Source organism: Podarcis gaigeae, assembly GCF_964106915.1.
Source record: "Podarcis gaigeae genome assembly, chromosome: 8".
NCBI lineage: Eukaryota > Metazoa > Chordata > Lepidosauria > Squamata > Lacertidae > Podarcis > Podarcis gaigeae.
In genome coordinates, this window is record NC_139684.1 from 48225948 (window position 1) to 48248909 (window position 22962).

At 38.2% G+C, this 22962-nt stretch overlaps 1 protein-coding gene across 2 annotated transcripts in view; it reads left to right on the forward strand.

Moving 5' to 3' along the window:
* WWOX (WW domain containing oxidoreductase) overlaps window positions 1-22962 on the forward strand; it is a 566085-nt gene that overhangs the window by 11541 nt on the left and 531582 nt on the right. For both annotated transcript variants that reach the window (XR_014567358.1, XM_083752075.1), the window contains exon 5: window positions 10199-10305. Coding sequence is in view for 1 of the 2 variants with exons in the window: in XM_083752075.1 (XP_083608201.1) it covers window positions 10199-10305 (107 nt within the window). In the remaining variant the exon portion in view is untranslated. The remainder of the gene's footprint in view (window positions 1-10198; window positions 10306-22962) is intronic.

Sequence of the window (22962 nt, forward strand, 5' to 3'; positions counted from 1 at the left end):
GTTAAATTCTTAATAATAATGCTTTTGTTGAAATCTAGTAATTTCCACTGAGGTATTTCTAGAAATGGTATCTGTTCCTTGTATTGCCTCATGCCTGCTTTGATAAATCTATTACTTGGGTAATGAGCAGTATACATGGATGGTTAGTCAAGTTATTGAACTCTATCAACTTTGGCTGAAATTCACAATGCAAGACAAACTTGTAATACGTAAGATTACATTGAGGCCAAAAGGTTCAATAATTACACTTGTAATGAAATCTCTTTGGTATATCACTTGTTAACATTATTTATCTTTCATTACAGAACAACTCTGTGCACTACATAACTCTGTAAGTTGGAGTCACATGAAGGCTTATTTAAGGAATGTAACAGCTCCCCCCCTTTTGCCCTGTCACAGCTTCCCCTGTAAGCCCTTGTGGCAGTTTTTGTTTGTAGCTGGATTAAAGCTCAGCTCTTGTGAACAAGCTGTCATTGCTGCTTTTATATCTCCCTTCCAATTTTCTCGTAAGCCTTTTGGGAGCATTGTTTACTTTTGACACTTCAAGAATATCTAATGGTCAGGGCTGCGACATCTAGCTGGCTAATAGTAGGTTAGGCTAACTGCTTATAAACCTTCTGATCAATTTGCAAAGTGTGCTGTTCATGGACTGGGCATCATAATTTGTTTGGTTTTTTTAAGTTTAATGTAAGTCCTTAATGAAAATTACAGGTGACAGGTGCTATCTCAGAAAGAAGGAATGCCTTTTCTAAGATAATGTATGTTGTGATGTTCCTGCAGTTCCATCTAGTTTGACTTTCTAAATGGAAGACTTACTTGGGTGGATGTAGGGAGGCAGAATGGGAAATAGAAAGTGTTTTGTTTTCAACACATCTTTCAGACTTGAAGCCCTTCTAGTCTGTATCAGGTAATGTTGCTTTTTAGGGGCTTTAGAAACCTATTAAAGTCTGCCTTGGGCAAACATAATGTGGATTAATGGTTGCAGTAGTTGGCTGGGATGCTGCATATAATCTGCTTAGAGTTTGATAATATTTATTTTGGTCTACATAGACTCATAAAATTGTAGATTTGGGGTCAAGGGTCATCTAGTCCAACCCCCTGCAATACAGGAATCTTTTCCCTAACATGGGGCTCAAACCGACAACACTGAGATTAGCAATCTCATGCTCTACTGACTCTATTCTAGCAGTCTATAGTAGCAAAGCAAACTGTTATCCTCCCCCTGCCCCGCCCCCAAATCAGAATAATTGCAAGACTTTCTCCACACTTTACTGGGAGAAGTAAGAACTGTTATATCCATAAACAAAAGAGAAACCTAAGGCATCCTTCTAAACTACTAGTACCGATCTAAGAGCTGCCATTTAGGTGGTGGCATCATGACATTGTTGTCCTTGTATTTCTGAAAAATTCCATATATTCCTAGCATTTGTCATGACCCTGGTTTTGATGGAATTTGAAGGAGGGAATAATATACTGTGTTGGGACTGTGACCCTTTAGGGGCATCCTGTGTTATGTGTAGAACTGCACTCGCAGAGTTTCTTGGAAGAAGCAGACAAAAGGATTGAAGACTATAGAGCAGATGAGCCTTTGCATTTATCTTCTTGCTCCTCAAAAAAATCTGTGAGCTTGTTTGGGTGATACTTGTATGTTTGTTTGGGGGGGGGGCTATTGTCTTTTGTTAATCAATTCCTAATGTCCATTTGATCCCTCTGTGTATAAATAGAAGAATAGAGAATGATCTAAGGAAACTGTCGTTGGTTCCATTTGTGTCTAGAAGTTACACTTGTTTTCCCAACTCAAAGAAAATGTGTTGGTTTAATGCTTGAAAAGATCCAGCACACTTTAGCTGACAAAACAGTCTTCTAATTTCATCTGAGATGAAATATGCCTTTTTAATTTTATGAAACTGCTTGTATTAATATTGCACTGTTGTACTTGCCAAAAGGAGATTTAAAACATGCAACTAATTTTGTTTTTCCTTAATGCTTAATTAGTACTCTGTTCTGCAGTAGCTTGCTCACAGAGGAGCTGCACAGTAATTTTCACATCTGAAGAAGAAGCTGTTGAGTAGCAAGTACCCCCTCCTGCTCTATTTTGCTGTGGGCATGAAAACCTACCTTCTCTTAAACTTCATTCTCACAAAGGCATTCTTTCCCTGGAAGATAAACTTGCTTTGTCTTCTGAAAAAAAAATAGAAAAAGAATTAATAGGTAGAGCAATTGTGAAATACAAAGCTGTGGGTTGTAGATTGTCGCAAGAAACAAATCTGCTGGGTAGGTATTGAAAAAGAGAAGAAGGGGGTCTTGCTAACTGAAATGAAGTAAAATTCCAGGAATTTGGTTTAATGCAGGCTAATCTGATGGCATGTAGCTGAAGACCGAGATTTCCAGTTGAAGAGAAGGCAGTGAGACATCTGTCCTGAAGTATATGAAATTCTTAAAGGCTGATGCTGCTATTTGCGATGTACCAGATTGAAAGAAGTTGACTTGCAGAGATATCCATAAAACTGAGCTTTCATTAGAAGTCTGTGTTGTTTTTGTTCACTAATATTGGCAGGGATTCAAATAAGTGCTTCAGGTTCAGCTGAAGGCTCAAGCATGTCCAGTGTAATTTTTAATGTGCTCTTTATTTCTTTCTATTTCTCTCTCTCTCTCTCTCTCTCTCTCTCTCTCTCTCTCTCTGAATAGTAGAACCTCATACCATGTCACAAAATAAAGTTGAAAAACCACTCACTTGAAAAAGAGGGTTACAGTGTGGCATGATATTCAAGAAATAGATGTTCAAAGTTCTCTTGGATACATGAAATTAATTTTGTGGGATGCAGGTCATCATGTTTAACCAAAGCAAAGACAAAGAAGTAGGTGATTGTCCTTTAAGCTCAGCAGGGAAATGCTGGCATAGTAGAAACCACAACTTACCTTTACCAATATATGCAACTAAATAAACTGAATGTTTAAACTGATGACTCAATTTTTTTGTGCCATATTCTGAAGGCAGGTCATTTTTTCCATTATATTGATACCACAGAGGAAAAGAACAGATTTTGCCTCAAAAGAGTGGCTGTAAAGCAAACAGTTACATTATGAATATACCAAGTATAGTTCCCTAAATACAGATTTCTGCTAATGAGACTAGTTTCATTTGTGGGTTGCCAAGCTGTGTTTCCTCTTAAGCATGCACTTCCAAAAAGTGTTTGGGACTAAAGTAGAAGCCTGTAAAAAGTGACAATAAAGGGCTGTTTTACTGAATTGATGCGATAGCCACTCACATGCAGGTCAGCTGCCTGCTTGATAAAGGAGCATGAAGGCAACTGGATTGAGTGTGTCTCCTTTCCTACATCATAGTGTACTGATACGGTGAAAGCTTTACCTCACTTCAATATGGAAGGTGCTGTGACTGTTCACCTTTAGCAGAGCATATTGTGAAAGGATGGCTGACTTGGCACTATGCTTATGATTGGAGGTAAAACTAGTTTTGAGAAGTATAGATTAAATCTATATTATGCTGACTTCAATGTAATTTAACTACTAAATAGAGTGTATACCTATTTCACCTTTTCACTAAAATACTCACGTTTGTGTACACAATAATAACGTTTGAAATGCAAACTAATATGCAGAATGGTAGCAAATAAAGTAGTTCAAAATAACTGCGCTGGGAAGTTAAAACTAACAACTTGGCAGTTCAAATGTCTTCTTAAAGAAATAGTGAAAGGTCATAACAAAGTATCTGAGTGAGGACACTTGCTAGGTAGGCAGTGCCAGAGAATAAGCTTACCCACAGAAAGAAAAAATCCTCTCACACATCTTGTCTAAATGTGATTTGGACGTTAGTGGGTATTTGATCTGCTTCACCTATTTATTTATTTTTGTCTGTTTGTTTGAATAGGCTGTTACTACAATTGGATTAAACATTTGGTTCTACTCCCCTATTTGTGTACATCAACATATTACTTTGCCTTTTTGTAGCTAGTTAACAAATGTTAACATATATCATATGGCTCTTATTTTAATGGGTGGGATGGAAGTTAGAATTGATAACTTAGGCAATATATTTTGTTTGAATTCTCTATCTTTATTCCCTTAAACCATATAAGATGCACATCTTAGATTCCCTTAGATGCACATTCCGGCAAAGTGCGTCTTAAATTTTTCATCAAATGTTAAAGTACACTGAAAGTACATGATTAGCAAAATGAAGACTTAAATAGGTAATTTAAATAGGTAATTAATAGGTAATTAATAATTGCAACATTTGCTTAATACTGTTATTGAAAATGGCACTTTGCTATTCATGCTCATCCAAACCTTCTGAAACCTTCGCTTAAATTTTGTACTTCATGTGCTATAGAGCAACAGACCTCTGTTTACTGTGGTACATATTCAACAGGGAACACCAATTACTTCTATATGAACATACCTGTCAGATTTTCATATTTTATAAATAGGTAAGCTTGATTCAGAGTACAGTGGTACCTTGGGTTACATATGCTTCAGGTTACAGACTCCGCTAACCCAGAAATAATACCTTGGTTATTATAACTTTGCTTCCTGATTTACCTTGTGTGTGCCCCATCCCAAAAGTTTGCTGTAGAGAATTAGGAAACCTTAAGAGCAGCTTAGGTTGTAGGAAAATGGGATGCAGAGGAAGGGAAATCTTCAAAAATCATCTTTCACCCTTTCCTGCTAAAAGAAACCTGCATCAAATAGCAGCATTTGGAAGGATACATCTGGATACTTTACAACTAATTTCTGCTTCATGGTTTTATATACACACATGCACAGGATTGTATCCAGCTAAGTTCTGTTCAGAGGAGACCAACTGAAGTTAACATCTAAGTTAGTTATGGAGATTGGACTAGATTACCCTCTGGATCCCTTCCAACTCTATAATTCTATGATTCTGTGCCGATCAATAGATCCACTTTGAGTAGGACTAACATTGGTACAGCCCACTATGTATGATTTCAGATCTATACCTAAGATGAACACCTTTAAAATATGTGTTGAAGCCATGACAAATCATGTCAGAAAAATAAACCATCCTTGATATTACTCCTGATGGGAACTGATAGGAAGCAAAAGAAACTAGGCCTCTGTAGATAAGGTACAAAAGCACTAGGAAGGAAGAATTGGAGCCCCTAAGCAGATTTTCTGTTACCAGTTACTGAGCTAGTTCAGATATTGTTCCCAAGTAAGAAAACTCAAGCTGGAAGGGCCTCAGGTGTATTCCCTGGGCCAAAACAACTTAGTTGATGAACACATTGGCTCCTGAATGCCGCAAAACCAGAAGTGTGTGTTATAGTTTACGAAAAAATTCAGAAGCCGAATGTCCGATGCGGTTTCCGATGGAGTGCAGGGAGCTCCTGCAGCCATTCGGAAGCCATGCCTTGGTTTTTGAACAGTTTCAGGAGTCGAAAGGACTCCTGGAACGGGTTAAGTTCGAGAACCAAGGTACTGTATCCTGGTCAGTGGGTAGGTTTGATTATTACAAAGTATTTTTCTGTTTTACATTGCCTTGGTGTTTTAGAAAAAGAAGCAGAAACGGGAAGTTTTAATAAATTAAGAAAACATTTTGTTCTGCATAGAGCTTTTAATGTTTAAACTTTCACATGAAATGTTATAAAATGTTAAGGGTTCAGTAGGGATGGGGGAACAACCAAAAAAAGCCTGAGTATTGGATTTGAGGCTTTAAAAAGTTTTGTAAGGCTTGTATTCCATCATGCTTGTATTCTTACTGCTGTTAAAATAGGATTGTCACTAGAGGGTCAGATAAGAGTTTTTTCAACCGGAGACTAGTTGGGTCAGTCCTGTCTCATGTGATTTTTAGGGTGGTCGTTTTAGAATTTATAACACACTGAATGTTATACTGAACATTATTGCCCCAACCTAAATATGCATGGGCATTTTAAATTCAGACTGGTTGTACTTTGTACAGTTCTCTCCTGTGTCTCCATATTCTACTTTTATTTATGTATTTATTTACGTAATAGTTAAACAGAAATCCAGCTAGTGCAGGGAATTATTGAAAAAATATTTCACTTCCGGCTACCAGCACCATATAGGTAAAGTTATATGCATACGGAAATTTGCAAAACTTCTGGGAGATGCACACTTTCAAATAGCACAGGAGAAGGGCCACATTCAGTAGCAGATCACATGCTTTGCACTCAAAGGATCCTAGGTATAATTCCTGACATCTCCAGGTAGCTATGGGAAAGACAGTAAATAATAGTGTTCTGAGCTTGATGGATCAGTAGACTAACTCAGTATAAGTCAGCTTTACATATTTGTTTTACCCTCTCCTACATAGCATAATATATCTGGGAATTTTACAGAGAAATGAACAGCTACAATGGTCATCTGAGACCCTTCTTTGTGTGCCTTCTCTGTGAGAAGTCCAGAGGGTGGCAACATGAAAACGGGCCTTTTCTGTGGTGGCTCCCTGCTTGTGGAATGCGCTCCCCAGGAAGGCTCATTACATTGCCTTCATTACATACCTTTAGGCACCTGGCAAAAACTTTTTCCCCAGGCCTTTGGCTAATTAAAGAGACTATAGCCTTTTAGACTGTGTGTGTGTAGATTATTGAGGGGTTTTTTTTCTTACTATGGTATGCATTTTTGTGTTTTTATATTGTAAGCCACCCTCTGATCCTTGGATGAAGGGCAGTATAGAAACTTAATATAAATAAAGCAACTCTGAGGTTTGTATCTCCTGCTGCTATCCTGATTTACAAACAAAGGCCTAAAATACCTTCTTTTCATTTTAACTAGTTCTGTTATTTTAAGAGACTTACCGGTACCTGAAAACTTTTTGGGTGATGGTTAGATCTGCTCCTGGATAAAAAATCTTTCTTCCAACACTTGTTTGCTGTCAGATATTATTCAGTTCATATATCTATTTAGTTGGACTAGTAATAAATTGTGAGGAGTTGGTATTACAGTATAAAACTAATTTTAAAACCAATACAAATACAATTCAATATCAATGCTTATTTTTACTGAAACAGTAAACTGCATGACTGGCTAATAATGTTGGCAATTTTTAAGTTTCCTTGCTACATTTGCTTAGAATGGAATTAGAAAGGTTGCATGTGTTGAAACTGGATTCATCTGTGTGCAATGAATTGCCCAGATAATTAAAGTTGCTCGGTACAATGAATGGCTTTAAAAAGGCAAGCAGGAAAATTGCTAAGACTTAAATACTGTAAGCATGTAATTGCGGAGAATGGTATAACTTTATGTGGTGTCTGTTGATTCTATAATCTAAGTTATACCCTGTGTTGTAAACTAAATTTCTCTTGCCCCAGGGTGTTTCTAGAAGTGAAGCAGCCTGTGTTTAATAGCTTTTTTCCCTGGGTAAACAACGTTTAAATGGATGCTGCAGCATGTTTAAAATAAAAGTGGAACAAATAGTTACCTTGTTCTGTCAATTTCTTGGTATCGATATACTTATATTATTGTCCTATTAAGTATTCATGTGCTAATTCAAGTGTTTACAGTTGGAAGTCATTAAGCTGTAGTATCATGAGAACTTGGTAGGAAATTTTCTATTTGATCTATCAAAAACATGCACCAAAACCACCTAAAAATTCCTGCTGCTATATTTCCTACCAGTTGTCACAGCTGGAAAAGTTGGCTATGGGCATTGATAATGTATTGTGAAATAACAGGAAGGAATTTAGCAAAACAATTGGGCTCTGCTCTTTGTGTTCTTCCTTTCTTGAATCCTACCGCTATATCGGAGGGCCAAACTAGACAATTTTTAAATCAGTGAAGGGGTTAGCCCCCTTCCTCCTGTGAGGCAGTCCTGATGAACATCCCCTTCTCCACCAACCTGAAGCTACTGTTAGCCCTGGAGTATTATTTAATTAACGATTTTGAGTCTATGTTTTGCAAAGTTGTTGTTTGCTATGCATTTGGATGCCTCTTAAGATGTCATAACCAAATGCTGCCATGGTGGTTCCTGAGATCAAGGAGCAGGTTTTTGCCTATATTCGGATACAGTTCAAAATGGGAGATTAAACATATAAAAACTGCACTATATTTTGGTGTATTAGAATTCCTCAGCCACACTTGGAATAGAGCTGCTAGTATTAAGTAACTTGAAGTTATTAAGGTGTATATCATGGCTAGATTGTGTTTGAGTGGGCCAGTCTGTATGGAACATTCTTTGGAGCTCTCAGATTTCTTTGGGACATCTTTTGTGAGTTGCTACCCCATGAAACTTAGAAAATTCCTGGATCAATCCGTGGAGAGCCTCAGAGAGCTTGCACATTTTCACTACATACTGCATTTAGATTTGTTTCGCATGAGTGCAAACTGGAGACCTGCCATGGTAATATGGTTTATTTACAAATATACAAGCAGAATGCAACTTGGGTGCCTTGGAAGAAAGGCTCTGTGATACCTCCATTTGAAATAAAATGTATTTATTAATTAAAAGCCTTTTTATCCCACTCTTCAGCCATGCCAAATCTGGTGAAGGACCACCAGCGGGGCAACAATATATTCAGGGACGTGGTCCACATCAGCATATTTTGGACCTGTAACATCAAAAAATGGGTTGTCATGACAAAGTCACATTTCAGTCTGCTATCAAGATTCAAAATGGTGCCTGGCATCCAAACTTCAACAGAGACTGCCACCCCCACCTCAAAAACCTTCATACCAAGTTTGGCAACTGTGTTTTGAGAGGAGGCCAAACCTATAGAGGGCGAAAAGACAGACAGACAGACAATCCACTTTCCAAAATACATGGTGGATGATACGATAGGAATTTGATTTTTCCTATTGAAAAAGGGGCAAATATGCAAATCTTTTCAATGTCAGAATACTCTAATTTCAAATTCTACTGTCAAATTCCAACTGCCAGTGTACCTCGAAGTTAGTTTTACAGTTGTATCAGTCACTTTTATGTTAGCCTAGTTTTAACATTAAAAAGCTCACATCTTCAGTGTTTTCCCCCATGCCTTAATTTCCCTTCTCTATATGAACCCATTTACCATTTGGGACCACCCATAAACAAGGGGCTTAAGGGAGCACCCAAGGGTCAAATGACCAATACAACACCATGAGAACTGAGCATTTTAGTGAGTATTCCCAGTGAGCACCAATTCTCACACCATAACATTTTTATTCAGGGACCAAGGGTGTTGTCACTTTGTTAATCCAATTTCTCTGTTCTTAATTGAGTTTTCTTTCTTAAAATACAATTGTAATTGCATTTTAATGTGTGTGTATTATGTAAGCCACACTGAGGGCCCCTAGAGTGGAGTAGGAATCATAATAACAAATCATATGAGCATGACTCCAAGTCACTCCCCTGGGATACGTAACAGTTCTTTCTAGCAAGTTGTTTCTTGAATCCACTTCTCAAGTCCCTCTGCAATGCATTTGGGTGGATGGTTGACTGTTAAATGATATCAGGTAGAGAAAAGACTCACTTAAGTTCCACGTATGCTTGGTACTCACATGGTAAAGAAGTGATTTGAATAGATAGTGAACATTTTTCTCACCTTCATTTCAGGCCATTTGAGTAATTTGAGTATGCCTTCTTCTATATTAATTTTATGTATACAGAGGCTCTGCTCCTGTAGGTTAGGTGTGTCGCTATGAATGTTAGTCCATTTCTCTTGTGCCGCGTCAACTGTGCCAACATTCACTCCTTTCACCAAGTTTGATTACACTTACATTGTTGCTAAAATCTCTAAATTTCCTAAAAACTTTGTTTTTTTAAGAATTGTTTTTATTTTAAATTATTTTGCACTAGGCAGAAAAAAATTACATAATTAAAAACAATACTTAAAGCATAATGGTACATATTAAAACTACAATTAAAAATCACAAGCAAAGGGGGGAATCAAAGTAGAGAATATCAGCATTTAAAAATCAGATTCACAAAATTATGCCTAAAAACAGCTTATAAAAGATAATAAACTTGGCTGCTGGCCAAATGTAATGTTGCAATTTGAATATATACCTCTATTTCAATTTGGTTTTATTTTAATTATTTTGTTGGTTTTCAGATTTTTAACTTTAATGAGAAAGTATGGTAAAAATATTTTGACTCAATAATCAATATATTGTAGTATGCAGATAGAATCCAGATATTTCCAGTCTCTTGGTTGTTAGTTAATACCTGCTGCTTAGCTTTAAATTCTGATTCTTTATGTTCTCAATATGTGTTTTCTTGTAGGCTTTGAAACAGCCAAGTCCTTTGCGCTACATGGTGCACATGTCATCCTTGCCTGCCGAAATACGTTAAGAGCTAATGACGCTGTCCAACGCATCATGGAAGAATGGGTAAGAGAAGGTGTTTCTTGGCACCAATAAGTATTGTAGAAAGGTCAAAAGCTCTTGAAAAGAAAGTGTTCAAAAGAGTGGGAGGGTTGTATCAAAGGAAAGATACAACCGTAGCCATGATTAATACTAGCTATAGGTTGTTGCTCTTAACCCTGGATAAAATTCCAAATGTATTTTGATACCAGGTTTTATCTATCTGACTTGCACCCTAACACTGAAGATTGGCTTGGGAGGCACTGGTAAGGGGTGGGGTTGAAACTACCTGAACTATTGTATTTTTCGTCATTGCTTGATTAGATGAGAGAGAGCTTTTTGGTTGTAGAGCCTGTGGAATGCTCTCTGGACCAAGGGCTACCTGGTGCTGACACTGGCATCTTTTGACACCAGGTTAAGACTTGTGCTTTCCACCTGGGCATTTGATGGAATTTGATCCAGCTGAGTCAAGGCTTTATGCTAGTGCTTCTCTGGGTTGCTGATTAGTGTTCCTCTGCCCAATGGAAAGCTGGTGTTTTATGTATTGATTGGAAGGTTTAAAATTATGGTGGTTGTTAACTATTTTGTATGTTTTTAAAATGGACAGTAAGTCACCCTGAAACTGTTTTGTGTTGTATAACTATCTAATAAAGTAAATAATACTGCGAGCAGGGAAGATGATGTATGCCATTATTTATTGGTGTGTATGGTACTTTGCAGTGTAACGAGGTCCCTGTTCTAAGAAGTATGCATTTTAAATTTTGACGTGGGGGGGGGGGAGGTGGAAGAGGAGGAAGAATACACAATCATTACCTGTTGTGTTTTTGTGTGAAACTTCTGCAGTTTTTACAGAGACATGTAAATAATGAAAATATTGTAGCTGTCAGTAAAGATACACACCATATTTGGAACTAAATAATGACCGCTCCACACATCAAATGGGGGCGCCTTTTGCGTGGTTGCACGCAGCCCCCCAGATCCCAGTGCGACTCCTGGTAGTTTGGGCTGGCTTCATCCTCCCCAGGCTGGATACCTGGGGGTCTCCACCTACCTCAGCCAGTCGCCCAATCCTGCCTGGGGAGGCGCTGCCAGGGGAATAGCCAGGTAAGGGGAGGGACCGTCCTGCCCACACAACAGAAGGTGAATCTTACCTGCGAAGCGGCAGGCGGCTCCAGAGCTTCTCCCACCCTGCCTTCCCTCAGTTAAGTCTTCTTTTGCAGATTAACCTTTTCTCCTCAGGTATGCAGGCACTGCTACGTCAGGGTCGCTGTTGAAGGGCTGGAACAGAATTTTCCTGCATTGGAAGGTTTTGCCTTTCCCGTAGCAAAATGTCACAACTTTGGCGGTTTTAGGCCTTGGGCGGAATCCTTTAGTCTATCTACCTAAATGGGGGTGGGGCGTGAAGCAGTGACCCACGCGCCCCCCCCCTTTGTTTCGGTGATACCAGGGTTCCCCGTTAAAGGGGTATTGAGGGGAGGCACTGGCCATACACTGAGAGGTTGTCATTGCTCTCCCCTCCAACGGTGGCGAAACGGGGGGGGGAAGGCTCTCTGCTTGAACATATGTTCTGCAGAGCCAGCCCAATCCCCACACATTCTGGATAGCCCTGAAGTTGCCCAGATCCCTGGCTGGGGACTGGGAAGGATAAATGCTCAATGCCTGAGCCAAGGTCTCCCTACATCTGAAACTTAATAAAGTTGTGGCCAATTTTAATCCCATAGCACGTTGTCTTGAGTCATTATTCCGATCAGAGGTCACCTGGGGTTGGGGGGACCCCGCCTGTCCACACAAATAGACAAATAAGTATTTCAAAGACTGCTGATTAGCTTTCCGTTTAGAACTAGCGCTAATTTTGCCATTGTTGGCTACTGTACTCTTAATAATGTGGGTTTAAATACATTGCTAAGTAATTCTTTAAAATTTAAGACTTAAAATGGAGCTGCCTAAATGGATCTGGTTCTTGTGAAAAAGTTATTATAAACTGTTCATTTTCATGTCTTCATTTGGTTCACTTGAGGACCTGAATTTACATTGAACGATAACCTAATAAGGCCACAAAGATTACCAGCCTACGTTTCAGCTGGTCATGGAGAAAAAGGCTTTCCTTCCTACACAGCTAGCATGAAAACCAGCTGATCAGGGACAGAATTATCTTGCTAGCCTGCCTGGAATTCCTAGTTGCCTATGGAGATCAGCTAAGTTGTTAAATGCAATACTGTTTTACACCCACCAAAGGTTAATGCTACGATTATCTCTAGGTAATTAGCGGAATAAATGAGTGTGTATATGAAAATACTCAACCTGAAATTTCAAAGAATGTCATGTTGGATTAAGAGATTTTGTTTATTGCTTATATAACTTTTTTTCCGGGCCTATGAAATGAACCATGAACCCATCTTTTGAAACAGCTTTATAATAACCTTACAACGTTGTGAAGATTTAGTTGCTTCACAGTTTACATCGCAATTGTGTCTGTCACTACATTGGTGTTTTCTGCAATAAGTACATATATGGTAAAATGTTTGGCAGCATATACTTGAGAACCACAACTGGCCATGGTTTCCTGATGTGTGAATGGAGATGGCTGTATCCCTTTCATGCTTAATGTGAAGCTGTTGTTAGATTTGAGTTTAATGCACCTATCTCATCATTGCAGTATGAAGTGAGCATTTCTGGGAATGAATTGAAGAACAAAGGTCCCACATTGTCTTTGTTTCAAATTACTTCAGAAAAAAATGCATTTTATTTATTAACCATTCCCCATTCCTAATTGTTTTCAGTACAATCTCATCTGTAAAGTGGGTAGCTAGAGCACCTTCAATGCATCTTTGTAATGACTTTGTTGTTGTTTATTGAGAGGGACTAATTAACTTTGATTATTGCACTAATATTATGGCACTTTGACAGTCCCTCAGATTTATGACTCTGGGAAAATAAACAAATGAAATGCAGGTGCTGGAGCAGAAAGAATAAGTTATTACTGAACTTTAATTACTTGAAATGTGTAACTAGGAGAGAATTAGTTGATGAATTACAGAATGCTTAATATTTACATCAAAATGCAAGCAATCTTGGGTAGGAGATAAAAGAGAGTAGCTACTTAAAGTTAAGTTTTGTTTTTTTACAAAAATCTATTTGATAAATTTTAGCTGATTGGTACTGCTATTAAAATGCTGAGGCCTATAACCATACACACATATATGTGTTTGATATTTGCTAGTGGCCATTAAAAAAGCTGCCTGTCAAAAACCTCTTCTTTAATACCTGTGCTTTCCATTTGTGATCTTTTGCTTGCTATAACTCGTGATGCCATTGTCTGATTTGCTCTGATATCACAACAGGACATTGTTGCCCACCCCCTGACTACTATTGACTTATCTGCTCTTATGTCAACGATGCTAGCAGTTGAGACAAGAGAGACCTTAGAACATGAATTATGAAATAGCAACAGAAATATATTCCACGTTCAAAGCAAACAGTTGGCTTCTCAACAGTTGTAATGTTCTGATTGCAATAGCTCAATTTAATAATTTGATAATGTTGATAAGACATGTGTTCTGAGAATTGCATTAAATGTAAATTTTATATGTATATTTGACACAAATGTTCTTTTCCATTTATATCAGTAGTGCCACAAAGCAATAGGCATTTGGATGAAAATAATGTTTATATCCTTCACTTCTAGCATATGAATAAGCTTTGCAAAAAAAAGGGCGATCCTGATAAACCTGACCTTAAATTTGGCATAATAATCCTTAAAATGCAATGTGTCACACTAGGTAAAAAATTAAAAACAAACTTCCAGAGGATGATTAAGCTATGTTTTTGGGACTTCCGGGTTGGCGCCATCGCCGAATGGCGGACTCCCTCCGAGCTCCGGAGGGAGCCTGCTCGGCAGGGGCTGGGTCCTACCGCGCCGGCGACGCGGGGACCCTCAAAAACCATGGGCGCTGAAACCCATGGACATGGTGACTCGGCTGGCACCTTTTGCGCTCCCCCCCGGCCCGCGAAGGAGCCTTTTTAAAGGCTACGGAACGGGTGACGGGGGGGTGGTGCTTTGAGTCCTCCGCTTCCCCTGCCGAGCGAAGCCGCATGCCATTCGACGGAGAGCGCTGACTTCTTCTATTGAAAATCTGGACCTAAAAGAATAACCCGTGAGTAATTGGAACCTGGACTAAAAAGGGGGACAATTTTTTTAAAAAATTCGGAGCGAGCGGGGGAGGCGCAAAAAGGAAGTCAGCCCCCCCCCTGTTGTAGAGGAGTTAAAGCAAAGGATTTGACATCTAAGATCGAGTGCAACCCTATTTTTACAAAGATATTAATTTCGCGACGGAAAACTATAAGACTGAGCTGGAGGAGAAAAGTGGAATTGATTTAAAAGTAACCCTCCCCCCGGAACCCGGGGAGCGTTTTGTGAGAGTGCCGGGAGAAGACAAAGAGAGGTTTTGACAGCTGTCAAAGAGCTGTCAAAGCAGAAGAACAAAATGAGAACTTTGTTACAAGGACTTTGCCGGTTACATTTGTTATAAATTGGATACAAATTGTTTAAAACAAGGAATAACAAGCTATTTGGACTGATTGGGGTGATCTGGAAGGGAACTGAGTTATTGCAACCCACCTAGAGGAGCCGAGGGATATTACAAGTTGTTGACATGGAATTTGAATAGAACTTTCTATCTCCTGGGAAACTGCAGAAATGGAACACTATTTTGACTACAGAGGCTGACATACTAAAGAAGACAATAGACTTATCTATTGAAAAATGGAAGGGACTTGGCATTATGTTTCGTTCCTGAATAACAGAGCCTCTGCAGCTGAATTTGAAGCTTTTGGAATTAGAACATTTGTGCAGGAAAACAGGAAAAAAAGAAAAGAAAAGGAGAGAGATCAACAAGAACAACAAGAACAACAAGAATAACAAGAATAACAAGAATTGGATAAAGTTGAAAGAAGGAACATTTGGGACATCCAGACCTGAAAGGTTTAAAGAAATAAAATTGGAGTTTTTACTCCTAATGTATAAAAATCTGGATGGAAAAAATGGGCCTTTTTGAGACAGACTCCTTCCAAGATTGGACATTCGAAATTAAAGATGACTGGTAAAGGACTATGGCTTAAATAAATTGTGGGAGCTCCAGGAAGACATCAGATGTTGATAAATTTTGGGAACGCAACCAGGAAAAGGGGGAGGGAAATTTGGAATCCAAAGGGTGTTAAACTACAGTTTATTTCATTATATTTTAATCTGTAATGTATGTTAAAGGGGGGAACGCGTGGAAGGGAACAGGTCGATTTTAGGAGATGGGAAAATATTTTTAAATTGGGTCAATGACAATAAGTTCAAAATTTGGGATAAGAAATTGCTGAATTTATAAGTAAGAATTGGAATACAAGAGGGGGAGGGGAGGGGAAGTCCTGGAAAGATGTTATGGAAAACAAGATTTTAAATTTGGATGTTTTGTTTTTTATTTGGTTGTAATTGGAAACTTTTAATAAATATTATTTTAAAAAAATAAGCTATGTTTTTGGAGACAATGCATATGTGCACATGTTCTCTCTCTCTCTCTCTCTCTCTCTCTCTCTCTCTCTCTCTCTCCTTTAGCAAAACAAGCCATTTTTTGGTGCCAAGCTTGTCACCAAGACCTGTTGGTGGGGGGATACATAACTTGAAAGGAAAATAATATCTGATCAAAAATGGGACCCAGAAGTGATGTATCTTGACTATAATTCATTTGGTTTCTTCATAAATATTCAACTCTGCCTTGAATTCAGTGAGGTTGAATTCTTAATCCCACAGTTAATGCCTGTAGTTCCAGAGCTAGTGTGGTTCAGATCCCTGTGTGGTTCACGTCAGCCTTGAAGCTTACTACATTGCCTTGAGCTGTTTGCTGATCTGTCAGCCTAATCCTGTTTAGATTACTGCAGTGCATTCTATGTGGTGCTGCCCTTGAAGAGTGTTTGAAAGCTATGGATGATACAAAATGTTGCAGCCAGTTTGCTTTCTGATGTGTGCCTTATAAGACTGCATTATACCTGTTTTATATCAAAGACTAGCTTCTGATTTATTTCCAGGCCAAATTAAAAGTTCTGATGTTTACCTATAAAGCCCTTAAGGCCAGGATATCAGAAAGGCCACCTCCTGCCATGCAAACCTGAGAGTAGATTACAGTTTTCTTCTGAGGTCCTTTTGTATGCTGCACAAGATGAGGCTAGGCCTTTTATGTGGTATGAAATTCCCTTGCAACAGAGATTAAACTGGTCCCATTTTGCTTACATTCAGGTGAAAAAAACAACACTTTTATTCCATGTGGCTTTTAATAGTTTATATCATGTGAATCTTTGATTCTGCTCCTTGTGGTTTTGAGGGATTTTCTGCTCTGCTCTTTGGTTTAGTATTTAAAGTTGGTTCTAATGTTTTGTTTTTGTATATAGCCTTTGGTGACCATTGTGATGTAGTGGCTGATGGCAGCCATTCCATCACGCTGCAGCGTAGAGAGATGAGAAGCTGGGCCAGTTCACTGACACAGCTGAGAGACCAACAGGTTTTTGCTCCTTAATTCTCACTGATAGTTACAACTGCTTTGTAACTTCATTAGTGCCTCAGTTTTATTTTCCCCAATCTTCCCTCCCAGTCCCTTCGTGTCCCCCCGAAGGCCCCTTCAAAATTGCGGGCTATCATAGCCTCAACTTCATGGATTTGGAGTACAGTGGTACCTCTGGTTACATACGCTTCAGGTTACATACACTTCAGGTTACAGACTCCGCTAACCCAGAAATATTGCTTCAGGTTAAGAACTTTGCTTCAGGATGAGAACAGAAATCGCGCAGCGGCAGCGCGGCAGCAGCAGGAGGCCCCATTAGCTAAAGTGGTGCTTCAGGTTAAGTACAGTTTCAGGTTAAGTACGGACCTCCGGAACAAATTAAGTACTTAACTCAAGGTACCACTGTACCTGCCTGGATTCAAATCCCTGCTCAGCTCTGAAGCTTGCTGAGTGACCATTGTCCTGTCTCCTTCTCGGCCTAACCTACCTCACAGGGTTGTTGCAAGGTTAAAAGATGGAGACCATGAGACTACTGTTGAACCCCCTAAAGGAAGAAAATAATAAATAAAAACCTGCATGTGAGAGGTGTATGTATAGTGTTTTCACAATTCTTGGATGTTGAGGTGGATTATTGTGTCTTAAAACCCGAAGAATGCATTTCTGTTGGTTTTCAAATTGTCATGAGGTTTTCATTGCATGTTGGAGGCTGATATCAGTTTAAAACTGTGACAATTTCTTGTGCTGGAAAAAAGGGAAATTAGAATTTTAAAGCTATGATTCATTTTAATCAGAAATTGTCAAGCATAAATCTCTTCTTGAGTAGTGGAAAAGACCCTAAAGCGAGCAGGGAAAGAAATATCAATACTTTGCAAAGGAGGAATGATTGTTCCAATTCGCAGCTTAATTGACTTTAAGGCTTAATGAAAAACACTCTGGCACAGTTTGTAAACACATTTGCTCAGGAGAAGGCTGAAATCCTATCCCATGAGCTGAAGAACTCAGGGGCTTATTCTGTATTATATTATTGACACCATTGAATGAAAGAGTAATGATTGAGTAGGGTTTTCACAGCTCCCGACTGTATCCAAATCTTTAAGAAATATTTCAGAATATACACAAACAGAATTATAGGGTTGGAGCCAAAAGATAATTATAAGAAAGCAAACATCTACTAGTACTATTTTGCAAATGCTTAAGAGTTTACACAGTTCTACAATGGGAAGCTAGGTTTTTGTTTATTTGTTTGTTTTGCTACTTCCTAGAGCAAGGGTTTTCACACTTCCTACTCCCAGGGTGCATTAGAGATGACTGAAAATCATAGTCTCATCAATCATTAAATGGTGGTGCAGGGCAGAAGAGTCACAAAGTGGTATGAGTGGGAATTAAAATTGGGCATAATCACCTGGCAAATACAGACATTGCTTTCTACTGATATCTAATCCATTTCTGGAAATTGCTAAATTATTGGCCACTGCATTTTACTTGCAGCACAGAGTTCCATAGCTAAGCGTTCCTAAAGCCTCATTTTAGGCAAAATTTGCTGAGAGGCTCTAAACACTATACCTTAATATCCTTTATTGTATTCAACAGCCAGATCCAAGTTTTGATAGTGGTCCAATACCTTAGCTTTTCATGGCATTCCTGTTATATCTGTATACTCTACGTTTAGAGATTTAATGCACAAATTAAATAGCTATCCAGTTTGTATTCTGAGAATGAGATGATTTGAAGAATTTAGATCAGCACTTTTAAGCCGCTTTTAGAATATGGAACTTTCTAATTCTGAGTATAAATTAGCCTTCTTTGGACTGCTGAAGTCATTCATTGTAGTTTAGCGTATCATTCTGTGTAATTCTGTAGCACCATTTAAGATACGTGTGGGGAATCTTTTACCTTCTATATGTTGCTGGACAAACATCCCTGGCCATTGGAGAGGCTTGCTGGAGCTGCAACATCTGGAGGGCCAGAGGTTATTCACACCTGATGCAGAACAATGCAGTTTTTCACAATAAGCTTTTCTCAGTCAGCCACAGCAACAAACATCTTATTGCTGAAAACATGGTTGCTATCACTATATTGCCAGTCATGCCTCAGTCCCCATCCCAACTTTGTATACATTCTTATACATGCCTTCATTGACATCATCACATAGACAAATCTGTGGCATGGTGACTGTTTTTATTCACTGTTTGCTCCCTGATTGGCTGGAAAAATGCAAGAAAAATGTTTCCAAGTTAAAAGATTAAAATGGCAGAAAATTAGTGGCAGATCAAGGAAACGGTGGCTGCAATCATACACAAAGATGACCGGAATAGCAGACGGCTGGGTTTCTCCCTGGACCTTTTGGTCATGCCTTCCATTGTTGACAATATCAACAACTGAACCTCAGGAACATTCAGTGAAGCACTAGTTTTTTTTAATGATCTGTAAGTAAATGAATGTGTTAGAAAGCAAATGGGCAAATTAAAGCAATTTAACAGCTTCACAAACAACTGCATGGATGAACTGTTGAGATACACTTTTTTCCCCTTGTACTATAAACATATGGCATGAATTTCCTTCTCTCATTACAGATGCTGAGAGAAGGGAAAGACAAATATTTATAGTACGTTCATGTTTTACAGTAAAAACACTGTTCAGTTTGTTTATACAGTTCCACTGTTACAGTTTTTATGGTTGGTAATGAAACCACTGTAAAATAGGGTCTGAATTATATAGCAGATGTGTTGAGCCTTTTGCACTCTGAAAGGCTGGCCCATTGTTGAATTGTGGATATCATTTATACCAAATCAATGTCCTGAGAACAGCTGAACTGTTTCAGACCTTTGTCTGTGTGTATCACTAGCCTTGTACTACCAACATAATAAAGATGTGATTTTTATGATCCAAATAAATGCAGCAATTTTCTTAAAAGTAATTAGATTTTGAAATACAAAAGCTGCCTCTCTGGTTCATGTGGGTAAGCAGAAGATACTTTAAAAGATTTGGTAGGCACTTTTCAAGAGTCTTATGGAGGTGTTCCAAAAAGGTTAAGTGATATAATGTTACTACTTGAATTTTTCAACATTAGATTTTGGTGATTTACAAGGAAGTGTATTTATTAAGCCTATGGTCAAGTGAACATGAGGATTCACATACAGGAACTTTCCTTTTGTGGGCAGGAGCTTATGTCCAATATAGAATTAAGAGTCTGCTCACTTGAGAGAACAGGACGCACTGGTGTTTATCTGCATTGGAGTACCTTAGTTATTTATTTATTCATATCATTTAATATATATTGAAGCTTTCAAAATTGTAAAAATTGAATATTTTAAATCTCTCTATTTAAAATTTCAGATACAAAACCTGACACAGGAGTTAATGGTATAGATGGGTTTGGATGCTGTTTGGAGTTCAAGTCTGTCTCAGATCGGGAGAGGTGGACAGGAATGTGCACAGGACAGCTCTGCAGAATGCCAACAACATTGGGGTTGTGTGTATAAGTCTACATATAAACGAATGTACACATTCCAGATTCATTCTTGCATAAAGCAAGTTCTGCTTATAATTTAATTTTTGAAGAGGTAAACTTGCCAGTTCTAAATTTCTTAAGTCTCTCTGCTGTAGTAGTGGCAATATAAGCATGCTACATATTCCATAATGAAGAAGACCAGCTTAGCTTATGGTAAATACACTACTAAGTGTTTATAGTACATTTCATACTTTACATGATTCCTTTTCTAATTCTGCTTATCTTTTCATTCTAATTCCCTAAAGGACATATAAAAGAACCCCTAAAGAGAGTAATTACTGCTCTACTTCTTAACCAAGGCTGCTTCTGGAAAGAGAAATCTGAGCTGCTTTTTAACGAAGGCAGTTTTAAATAAAAATGCAAATAAGCTGCTTTGTAACCACATTATTTACCCACCTAGCCTCTTATTACCATGTTTGTATTGTTGGCAAACACTATTTACAGTCGTGTAGAAATTAACATTACTGGTCCTGAGGAAAGATTGTTGAGGGTAGGTTGTGCTTTGGAACCAATTAGGGTGAACCTTGTCTCCGTTGTGACTCATGGGAGAAAACATAGCCTTGCAATGTCAAATAATAACATTAACTCAGACTATGCAGGCATACCACCGTAATTATATTATTGGCCTTATTTTGCTTCTGCAGTGCTTTTCATTGTCTGCATTTTAAAACCATCCAGCAGAAGAATTTCTGGGGAGTGGCTTAATACATGCTGTGATTAGTTCTGGAGAAAAATGAGCCCAGCCCATTTTTGCTCAATTGAATTCAATGTGAGTCTTTAAAAATCTACTAACAGATATCCTACACATAGTATTATTTTCTCTATTGAAAAATAACTTTGAAGACACCCTCAGAATTCAGCAAACTTGACAGGTGTTAGGAGAATGTTACCAATAAAGCAGAATTTTCACACAGTGAAAGAAGCTACTTACTTCCCTGCTATACAGAAAATGAATATTTCTTAACATCTGAGATGAACCACATTTAAAGGTTACATAATCTACAAGATTATGTAAGAGACTGAGACATAGTTATTGAAACTCATGAAAGCTTTCCTTTATAAGCTGAGGAGGGCAGAAGAGAGGCTGTAGTCCACAAAAGGACCAATTGGGATTCTTGCAATAATTCTAGTCTAATGGACGTTGGTCTGATCCACCAAAACATTGTTGCTCTTAAACCAGAGTGCACACACTGGATTGCTTAACAGTTGACAGTTAAGTGGTGCTGGGCCAAAGTCTCGGCTTTCACAGTCACTTGTGTAGACTGAAATTTGAGGACCATTGAGGCTTTATTGATGGCTTGGTTTTTTTATTGGTGGGGGGACGGGGAACTTATGCAGAATGCCCTTGCTTTTGTAAGCTTCATATTTTTTAAAAAATATGTTTATTAGGTTTTTACAAAAAAGAAAAGTATATAGCCACCACAAAAGTAGAAAGAATGTAAAAAGAAATAAAACATAATCAAAAATACACATAAAACAGAACAAAACACTAGAATATAAAATACAGTAAAGAAAAATTCCACCCAACCAAATACAAAAACATAAAAACTCCAACTTTTTCGATCATACTTAATTAACTTCCTTTCTTGATTTCCTCACGCCTCCCTTTTTTGTGTTCCTCTTTACCCAATCAGATACAGCAAATCCTTACCCTCTTTCAGATCTCATTTCTAATTATTAAGTTCATTCTATTATGTCACCAATCTTTTCTTCTCATACTTAAACACCTTTATGATATTATTTACTTTCGACATAATATCACTTTAATCTTTCCTCCTTTTCTGTTGCATTTTGCATACTTTTTTAAGCTATATCACTAATGCCTTATTGTTTCCAAATCCAACATTATTTTAACATTCATAAACTTTGCAGTATTTCTGCAGATAGTCTTTAAACTTCTTCCAGTCCTCTTCCAATGATTCTTCTCCCAGGTCTCGGATTCTGCACTTTTGTAAGCTTCATATCTTCCTCAAAACACAAATCTCACCTTCCCTTTCTGCCCCCATTTTACCACCCACCATCTCTCTCCCTGACAAAATGAAGCTGAGTTCAAAGTTTTGGCCCAGATGAACACTTGTCAATTTAAAACTTGATGGTGAGCCACATAGATTTTGGTTTAAAACCAACCATGCAGGAATGAAGTCAGCCCACTCCTGTTAGAGTAACAGGTGCTGATTTTAAAACATTGCTTTGTTCTGTTCCCAGAAGCTCATTGGATCCCAGTGGTTAATAAAGTTGGACCTCAAGACATGTGTTGAGAGTCCAACTAGCCTCAAGTGAATCTTTCTTCCTCAGGATTGGTTTCCCATCTGTAAACTGGGAGTAACAGCAGCCTATTCCACAGGGTTGTTGTAAGAATAAATAAGATGAGAAAATGTGGCTTTTCCAAGGCCTTGGGGATTGCTCAGGTTATAAATTTAAATTAAAAATCACTTCTTTTGATTGGTTTAGAAAGATGGTGCAAGGGCTCCCTTTGGCAGTATGTATAGAGCAAATGAATGACATCCAAATTTGTGAAGCTTTCCATATTTGAAAGAAAAGAAAAGAAAAGAAAAGAAAAGAAAAGAAAAGAAAAGAACGGTGGTGCAAGAGGAAGTCAGAAATGTGTGTGGGGGTGTGGGGGGTGTCTTT